Source organism: Rattus rattus, chromosome 2 (genome assembly GCF_011064425.1).
Source record: "Rattus rattus isolate New Zealand chromosome 2, Rrattus_CSIRO_v1, whole genome shotgun sequence".
NCBI classification, from domain to species: Eukaryota; Metazoa; Chordata; class Mammalia; order Rodentia; family Muridae; genus Rattus; species Rattus rattus.
Window position 1 is genome coordinate 81475314 of NC_046155.1, and position 10546 is coordinate 81485859.

Genomic DNA, 10546 nt, shown 5'->3' on the forward strand with positions numbered 1-10546 from the left:
CACGCTCAAAGGATGGAGCAAAAAGCTACCACTTGGGAAGCACACAGTGAGGCATTACCAAAGATCTAGTCTGTGGTGCTGGGAGCTTGGACTTCCTAGCTTCCAAAATTAGGAGACTGAAATTTCTAGTCTTTTTTAATTATAAGCATTATGATATTTTGCTATACCACCATAGAACTGACTATTTCTAAACACTGAGATATGACATAGGAAGCTCTAAGCAAGAAGTAAATCCCATACACGATAACATCAAAAAGAATAAAGCCAACAAAATAACATCTAAGGAGATGAAAAACATACATACACCAAACTCAAAAAATATTGGGAAGATAAAGGCAACACAAGTAAGTGAAAAGATGGCTCCTGTTGGGTTAGGAGAATGAATACTGCTTAACAGCCATGCACAGAGAGACCTACAGACTCAATAAAAATCTATACAGAACCTCAACAGGCATGGTAAGTAACCCAAACAATGTACAGAAAAAAGACTAAAGCTGGAGCCTTTACATATGCTTACTATAAAGATTATAACCAAAAAGAGCCGATCATAGACTACATGTGGAGACATAACATACAGACAATAGTATGTCCATAGTTACATAGTGCACTGTAGTATGTACTTTTTAAAAAAAAAATCACTGAAGGTAGACATCATATTTGAACTTCACCTTTAAAATTTATGGAGCAAGACTGGACATGGTGGTGCATACCTTTAATCCCAACACTCGGGAAGCAGAGACATCTCTGTTAGTTCAAGGTCAGCATGGTCTACACAGCAAGTTCTAGGCCAATCAAAAAGGAAAACAAAACCTCGTGTAGCAATGTTTGCTTCAGTCCTCTCGTCTACTGCCTTTCTCAGACTCTGTCTGTCTCTGACTCTGTCTCTGTCTCTGTCTCTGTCTCTGTCTCTGTCTCTGTCTGTCTCTCTGTCTGTCTTCCCCCGCACCTCTCTCTCTGGCAGCTGCTGTTTGGATATAGTCTGCTGCTTCCTGGGCTTCAAACTGAGGCCCGTTGTGACAATGTGGAGGTGTTGGAATCCTGAAGAAGTGGGAGCCTACTGGGAGATAACTGACTTCAGAACAGGTTAATATGATTTCACAGAAATTCCTGGGAGTCTCATTATAAAATGAGGAAGCCTGGCTCCTCACTGCTCCTTTGCCTCTGACCACACGCATGCCTCTTCAGCATATAGACAGACCCTTTCTGCTTCTCTGCCATGCTGCTGTGCAGTTGGGAGAAACAGAAAGGAGGAAGGAAGGCTGTGGCCATGCAGTTTAGACAATCCAGGTAAACAGCACCCAGGCTGGGGTGATCACATGGAACAGGCGGAGAGAAAAAGAAAGGAAGAAAGAAAGTAGGAGACAGAGGGGGGAGGGAGAGGGAGAGCAAAGAAAGAAAAGAAAGGAAGAGAGAGAGAGAGTGAGAAAGAGAGAGAGAGAGAGAGAGAGAGAGAGAGAGAGAGGGAGGGAGGGAGGGAGGGAGGGAGGGAGGGAGGGAGGAAGGAAGGAAGGAAGGAAGGAAGGAAGGAAGGAAGGAAGGAAGGAAGGAAGGAACTCTTCCCAAATATACTTTTTCAATCTGGGGATGGTGTCACTTAACTTGTAATCCTAACACTTGGAAGCATCAGGCAGGAAGATCATCCCAAATTTGAGGACAGCATAGGCTACACAATGAGCTTAAGGCCAGCCTGGGCTACATAGTCAGCCACTATCCAAAAAAGCCAGTGATAGTGATGGTGATGATGGCGGTGGTGATGATATGATAAATGGCCTATTTTATAAGACCGTACCTAGTTTTGTTAAACTACTTTTATTCCACCAATATCATGGCATTTTCTATTATGTTCTTCCCAAAGAATATCTTTAGGATGTAGTGTGTTAATCTTAAAAGAGACTAGACTCATTTTAAACTTTGTTAGAAAGATATTTTAAGTATCTTTGACAAAACAAAACACTACACAACCTTCAACTCTAAAATGACAACCACTCAGATCTTTGTAGATATCTACATATATTTTCTGTAGTCTTAATGCTATATATATAGATCACTATTTTTCAGTTTGCTATAATCTTAAGAGCTACATCAACTTGTCAAGCTGATATATTATTTGCAGGATGTGTCTATGTGTGTGCATTCACCCACGCATGAGTTTTGCAGAAGTCAAAGACTGACTTCACTAGGGATCTACTCCTGCCCTTCTCTGACTCGCTTATTTGAGACAGGGTCTCTCAGTCAATCTGGAGCTCCTGACTCTGGCTGTGATGGCTGCAGCAAGCCTCGGCTACATGCCTGACCACATCTCTAACACTGAAGTTACAGATGTGTCCGTGCCAGCTTTTCCATGGGTGATGGGATCTGGACATGGGGTCTCATCCTTGGGCAACAAAACAAGAATTTTACCTGTTGAGCCATTTCCCTAGCTCAGACTGACACATTCCAGAAAAACAATCTCCTTGTTTGATGATGATAGACAAAGTGAAGAATAGTTATCAACTAATTATGTAACAGCAGATAAAAGAAAATTAACTTGAGAAATGAAAAAAATAAAAGATTTATAATATACCACATTTTATGCTTGTTTATAAAAATTTTAAGCCATATTAAACCATAATGAAAAAATAAATCAACTTGTTCATGCAGAGGGGGAAAAAAATGAAACTCGTTCCAAATGCCTGTCCACACACAGTAAAAGGAACATAAATGAACTTAAGGCTCTGCTCACCAGGGTCTCCCCCGTCATTTTCCAAGGCGTTCCGGGGTCCTAGAGAAGGCACGGATGGGAAGAGAATTGATGTATTCCACTCTGTTTCTTTCTGTCCCTCAGATGGCTTAAACATGTTTTCCGGATCATACATACGACCAAAGCGCAAACTATATTTTACCTAGAACAACAAGTCAAAGAAAGATGTTAAACTCGTGACCCTCAGAAAGCAAAGATTAGCAGTGATCAAAAAGTTGTAGGGTTTTTTATTAAAAATTCATTTAGGGGGACAGGAGAGTAATTTGGGGATGCCAATGATAAGAACGACAGCATCGCTGTGATACAGAACAACTGATGTGCCGCACAAGCTATAATCACAGTCGAGGCAAAATGATCTCAACTGTATGGTCCTCTCCCTTTCATCTTTATGGCATTTTGCTTTTGAGTTGAAAAGGAACAATAAGGATTCAACAGTTATCACTGTAACTGTGCTTTTTAAAGTCCCACCTTTGTCCTGCCTATTGAAGAAGCATTATTTTTAATCTACTAGAGAGTTTGGGAAAATGGCCCAGTGATTAAGAGCACTCATTGCTCTTGCGGAGGACCTGGGTTCAGTTCCCTGTACTCACGTGGCAGCTCAGAACCATCCACAACTCTAGTTTCAAGAGCTCTGATGCCCTCTTCTGAGCTCTTTGGGAAAGAGTTATACATGCTGTGCACATATGAACATGCAGGCAAAACATTCATACACATAAAAGAGATTAAATAAATACAAAAATAATTTTGCAAATCTATAAGAGGGGCCAGGGAGATGGCTCAGTTATTGAAGTACTTGTTCCACAAGCATAAGGGACACATCCCCAGAATCTAGAGAAAAAGCTAGGCGAGGTGGCATGTGCCTCTGACCACAGCCCCCGAGGATGCCAAGACAAGAGGATTGCTGAGACTTGCAAGTCAGACCTTCTAGTTGAATTAGCAATCTATGGGTTCAGTGAAAGACCTTACCTTAGAAACTGAGGTAGAGAACCAACTGAGGAAGACACCCAATGTATGCCCACTCTTGCCTCTGTATGCATGCACGCATACATGTACTTGCACATATGTGAGCACATACATCCAAATGGCTACACAGCACATACAAACTCACACTCATGCAAATCTACTACAGCAAGAAAATAGAAATGAAACAGAGTATGTGAGCCAATTTTTTAAAAAAAAAGACATTATGGTGCTTTCAAGAGTGACCTTCTAGAAACACACAGATGCAAAGAGTGAATGGATGAGAAAAAGGCACTCTGGACAAATATATACCAGAAAAGAGTGCTTAGACTTGCTATAACTATGTCAAAAGTTGCAAAAGAACACACACCAGGTATAATGATGCACACCTGTAGTCCCCTGTGCTTGAGCAGTAGAGACAGAAGGATCAGAGGTTCAAGGTCATGCTTAGGTATATAGTGAGGCCCAGGCTCAAGAAATTATAAAAAGAGGCAGACATTCAATAATTATAAATGAATTGATATTCAAAAAATAGAAAGTTGGTAAAAATGTAGACAGCTAACATCAGAGGATCCATATACACAGGGCTACACTAAAGGATATAAAGAGAGATCATAAATTATATTACAATTGTGACTGAGAGCTTCAGTAACCCCATTTTCAACAGTGGACTGATCATTCAGAGAGAAAATTAGTTAAAAAAAACACTAAATTTCAACAACACACTGAATAAATAAGCAAACCAAACAGACACACAACACTTCCTCTTACAGTAACAACTTGCGCTCCTCACAAGCAAGCACATGTGGGTTGTTCCGCAGACAAGTCTGAAGATTAAAATCATATAAGGCTCTCTTTCTGATGGCGATAGCATGGAGGCTAGAAATCAATAGGAGGAAGAACCTTAGAATTTAAAGCCACACAATACATCCCTTGATAGTAGCAATCAATGAAGAAATCAAAAGGGAGGGCGGGGGTAATGGGTCAGTTACTAAAGTGCCTGCTACTCGAGAATGATAGCCTGCACTAAATACCCAGAATCTACACAAAGCCAGATGTGGTGCCCACACATGTAATCCAAGTGACTCCAAAATGGGATGGAAGCAGATTCCCTCGTGGGTGTGGTGTGTTGCACATACTAGTGAACAAGAGACCCTGTCTAAATAAAATGGAAGGCAAGGATCTGTGCCAAAGTTGTCCTCTGACATCCACATGAGCACCAGTACTCATAATACACACATATACACAAATGTGCACTCATGGGGAGACATACATACACACACACACACACACACACACACACACACACACACACACACACACACACACTTAAAAGCTCTCAAAGCTAAAAGCAAACACACCAGGTCTTTAGATAAAACTTTCTCACCTGAAGCGGCAAGGGTTCGTTGCTGGTTTTGAACTTGTGATCAAACACAATAGCAGCCAGCACATGCTCAGCCTTGTCCTCATACTTAATGTATTTCTCAAAAGATTCTTCCGAAGAAAAACCTTGAACTGTAGAGAGAAAAGTCCAAGTTGCCCACATCAACGTGAAAGGCCTAATGCCCATTCTTCTTGACACCATAAAACCCAATCCTGTCACAACAGTAGACATCCCAAAGAGTGCCACTCAACCAGTGACACTCAATCTAATGTATACCTATAGTGTGGAAAACAAATGAGAAATATATAAAATAAAAAATAAATTCCTAATACATCATACATAAGTGGATAAAGTAAAAAAATCAACCCTTCTTCCATAAGATAATGGAAAGACTGTATTCATGATTTTGGAGAGAGTAAATGTTTTTAAATAGATTAGGAAAAATAAGGAGCTGGAGAGATGGCTCAGTGGTTAAGAGCACTGACTGCTCTTCTAGAGATCCTGAGTTCAATTCCCAGCACCCACATGGTGGCTCACAACCATCTGTAATGGATCTGATGCCCTCTTCTGGTGTGTCTGAAGAGAGGGACAGTGTAGGCATATACAAATTATTTTTTTAAGAAAAAGAAAGAGAAGAAACAAAAAGAAAAGAAAATGGCTGTGGCTATAATTCAGTGGCAGCACAGTTGCCTAGCGTGCAATGCAAAGCTACAGGTTCAGTCTCCAGTTCTCTCTCTCTCTCTCTCTCTCTCTCTCTCTCTCTCTCTCTCTCTCTCTCTCTCTCTCACACACACACACACACACACACACACACAAACTACAAAGGAAACCACTGACTTTGAGGTTGCGTTGACAGAAAGAGCAATAAATATAAAAAATATCAAGAAAGTGGACTTAATGACATTTAAAAATCACAGTTCTTCAAGACACTGTATGGTGGGAAAATGAGTCACAGACTGAGATCCAAAGTAGATACATAAAGTGTATAACCAACAAGTACGAGTGTCACAGCTGTAAGAAAGAAGAAAGTCAACCCAACAGATAAAACATGTGAGCAGACTTGCTATAGAAATAAATGCCCGAATGGCTGGTAATCACATGGACTCTGAGTTCACCGAGTCCAGTAGGGCTTGGCTCAGCTGTGAGGTGCTGGTGTAGCACAGGAATGTCCTGACTATGGCTTCCAGAAACAAATAAAATGGACTGTAACCAGAAGAAAGCAAGTCAAGGCCAAAGGACCCCACTACATACTCATCAAAATAGCTTTAGTGCTGTAAAATTTTATTCATCAAATTAAAATATTCGTTATAATTTTGTTTTCGATGCAAACAAAACTGTATGCCCTTTGCCTAAACTTTCAAGTGATGCTGTCCTCTCTGACGTGGGCCTTTTAGTAGAATTCAGTAGGCTGCCCCTTGTGTATGCACATGATTCCTGTGTTTATTGGGAAGCTGCCACTGAAGCTCCGTCCATTACTTACACTTTCACCAGTGAGGCAAGGTCTCGTTACTCTACGCACTAATCAAACCTTGCTGCTATCTTTTTGTTCCAGTTATGAATGGCATCTCTTTGTGTGGTCCGTTATACTCCCCTGAAATGAGCAGCGCTGACCACATCCCCATGCGCTCAGCACTCACTTAGAGAGCCCTTCAGCCAAGTCTCTGCTCAGACCTCTTTCTTTTTAAAACACTTGTCTTTGTAGGCTTCCATTGCTCAGGATGCTTTATAATTCTATTGTAACCTACTATCACAAAAATTAGTTTGCAAACATTTCTCATCCTTTAAGTAGTCTTTCATTCTCCTGATAGTTTCCTTTGGAAAAATATTTTCGATTTTGTTGAAAAAACAGTTTATTTGTTGCATAATTCATGAATTTTTTTTGTCATACTTAAGAAACCTTTGTCAAATCCATGGTCATGAGGACCATCTTTTGTTTTCTTCTAAAAGTGTTATAGTTTTGGCTCTTATATTAAGATTTTTAGCCCAATTTGAAGTATTTTTACATATGGTTCAAATATAAGATTCAATAACTTTCTGTTGCATATGGAACATTCTGTTTCCAGATAGCTCAAGAGTATTCTTTCTCCATTGCTAAGTTTTAAAATAATACCAAAAAAAAATCAACTTACTATGCCAGGACCTGTTTATTTCTAGAATCTACATTCTATATCATTGATAGATACATCTACTTTTGCACCAAAAGCACGGGTGCACGCATGCTTGTGTGTGTGTGTGTGTGTGTGTGTGTGTGTTCAACACTTCAATATTTCTCAATATTACTTTGGCTTGTAGTGACTCACATTTTTATATGAATTTCAGATATGGTTCATCGGTTTTCATAAAGAAGCTCGTAGCCTGTATAGGAGATGTGCCTGTGGCTTGGCATTCAGAAAGATCCAGGCCTCACTCTGCCAGTGCTGTGGGAAGGCCCCATACTTCTCTGGTCCATGGTTTGAGGCCCTAAAGCCAAATTTCAGCATTGCTTTGGGTTCCACAACAAAGGCAGAGGTCAGCAGACCCACGAGGCTCCTTTTCCTCTGCCTGTTGCTTTGTACCAACAGGACTGATCTCTGTCTACTGCTGACACAAACTATCTGAATCTTACAGCAATTTCAGGGTCTGGTTGACTAGAGAGCAAGTCTGCCTCAGGGACTCAAACAAATACCTTCCTGGCTCTATATATAAGACTGTCCTCCGTCAACAGCTGTGACAGGCCATACACACAGGATCTCTCTCTCTCTCTCTCTCTCTCTCTCTCTCTCTCTCTCTCTCTCTCTCTCTCTCTCTCTTTCTCTCTCTCTCCCTCTCCGTTTCCTCTTTCCCCTCTCTCTCTCTCTCTCTCTCTCTCTCTCTCTCTCTCTCTCTCTCTCTTTAGGTCTGAGCTGCATCCTTGTCTTGCCTGCAGAGGTGGCCTCTAGCCTCTAGCCATTGCTGAGAGGGCCTGGAAATGAGTCTCAGTGACATTTCTGGTCTAGAGCCAGAGTTGAGACCATGAGGTCCATCACTGGAGACTTATGGGCACAATTCATTCCAAATTCCCAGTGGACAGTTCTGATAGCAAGACCATCGCTGTAGCAGGCTGTAAAAAAGTCCATGCAGGTACGAGAAACTTTTAGTTCTGAAGGCAGAGACATAGTAGGAAAAACTGCCACCTGGCCATTGTCCCCTCGTGGTAGCTCTCCCAGATATTAGACACACAAGCTCCTAATTAGTTGACACTTTTATCCACAGGTGGCTATAAGACTATTGCTGTACTTAGAAATGATGTGAATAAAATCTGTGCACCAAGACAAAGTTCCTGCTTTATCCTAATACTTGACATGGTATCGGGTACTGTCACTTGCCTGGTGAAAGCACTGTTGAAAAGAGAGAATCAGCATCTGCAAAATGTCCCCTGACCCCTACATATGTCACAAATACACACACATGCATGCACATACGCAGGTACACATGTACATGAGTGCACACACATGCATGCATATGCATGCACACACACAAAGGTTTGTTCATAACATAATCATAAAGAATAGTTTTATATAACAAAATTAATTTTAGTCACCTCATTTTAAATATTAGATATCAATAGTGATTATGCCATGAAGACATTTGAACAAAATCCATGGTCTGTTCGGGAGACCAATGCATGAATTACGAAGGTTACTGAATCATACTAAAACATTTCCAGAGAAATACTTCCAATATTTTCCTTTCTGACCTTTAAAGTTGAAGTTTAAATCCTTTTTCACCATCTCAGTAATATTTCTTGCTGCATTACTATCAGAAGGCACGTAAGCCAATTCATAGTCAAAGTTCTGATTAAGGAACTCAGGTAATGTCAAGGGAATAGGATTGAAAATCATGGCAGGAATAAATTTCTTCTTTGAAATTCTGCGTACGGTCAAAGTCCATACAAATAACAGAAATATCAAGATGATCTCCACCACTAAGCCAAACACCTTCCGGCTCTACAACAAAACACAGGGGAACCATGCTAGTGAATGCATGAACACATGCATGTGTATGCTTCTGTGTGTAGCCATGGGTTAATTAACAACACAGCCCTAGGTATTTTGCTTTACCCTACAATGAGAATGCCCCTCCCCTGACTGTCTTCCTTGCATTGCTTATATTTCACTCTCATATCAATGCTATTGATTCTCAGGCTGTTCTTCAGACTAAGCAATGCTAGCCCAGCCGTGGAACAAAATCAACTATAACCAAATGTAGTTAACAAGCTGTTAGCTCCTCCTCTGGCTGCACAGACTTCCCTTCTTGCTCCCACAGACATCGTCACTTACCTTTAAGAGGAAGTTTTTCCACAGGAGGACTAAAAATTGCCTCATCAGCAGTGAATCCATTTTACCAGAGAGAGTGGAAGCTCGATGCTTAAGAAATAAGATGTAGCACAATTAAGGTCACGTGCCAAAATATTAAATGTCATCAATAAAAAAGATTATTGCTTCATCATGCCACACCTCTATTTTATAAATGGAAAGATAACCTAAAATATATTCTGAAGTAGGTACTTGACTGCTCCTTTATACTTTCATATCAATTTATCAAAACATTGGAGAATAGAGATGTAAGTGTGAGCCCACTGCAGGTCCATTTTCACAATGAAGATATACAATGTAAGTGGAGAATATTAGTATTTGGAAAACTTCTACGTGTCTCACATGGGGTAGACACCTGTTTGATTTCTGCTCATACAATGTTCTGTATGTAGGTCTGTTTACAACATGCCCCTTTCCTCACAGTCACAGAGAGTTTGGCATAATAACTGTGAACCTAGGATTTGAGTTCAGATCTCAATTCTTCAACACGCTGCACGCACGTAATTCTGAGCAAAATAATTAACCCATGGCTACTTATCATCTGTAAGTCAGGCAATGGTAGTACTTACCTTACAGGGTTTTCCTCCTTGGGTCAACTGCTACTAGGGGGAGGGTATTAAGGACTATTCATCACATTTTTTGGAATTGAGATTAAAAATATACATAGCGTAAAATTCACCAGCATGAATGTTTTTTTCAGGAATATCAATCTCATTGTCCTATAGCCAATGCCATCATTCTTAATATTTTCATCTTTGAGAATCAAATCTTTGACTCATTAAACAATAGCTTGCCACCTCCCCCCATACCCTGACAGGTATAGCTGTAGGTAACAGGAGGGATTGTCCAGCACCATGGGGCTAATAAGAATGGTTACACAGGAAGGAACTCCAGACACTTGCTATCATGTGGATGGACCTTGAAGAATATTTTAAACTAAAGGAAATAGCCTGGTCCCAAAGTGTCAGGTTCCAGAGAAGATAAGATTCTGAGGAAACATAACCAAAGATATATGGGAAGCAATTCACGTAATTAAACAGACAGGCTAGTCCTGAGCAAGGGTGACACTTGAAATAATAGATCTGCTCACACGGAAGGGGGGCATCTCACTGTGCCCTAACCATAGAC

The 10546-nt window shown here is 40.6% G+C and overlaps 1 protein-coding gene across 1 annotated transcript in view; it reads right to left on the reverse strand.

The window, feature by feature from the left end:
* Positions 1-9442, reverse strand: part of LOC116893131 (ATP-binding cassette sub-family A member 3-like) — a 90820-nt gene extending 81378 nt beyond the window's left edge. The window contains exons 1-4 of the mRNA XM_032895062.1: positions 9383-9442; positions 8800-9049; positions 5088-5215; positions 2723-2882 (exon numbers count right to left, since the gene is read on the reverse strand). Coding sequence (XP_032750953.1) covers positions 2723-2882; positions 5088-5215; positions 8800-9049; positions 9383-9442 — 598 coding nt within the window. The remainder of the gene's footprint in view (positions 1-2722; positions 2883-5087; positions 5216-8799; positions 9050-9382) is intronic.
* Between the last annotated feature and the right edge of the window lie 1104 nt (positions 9443-10546).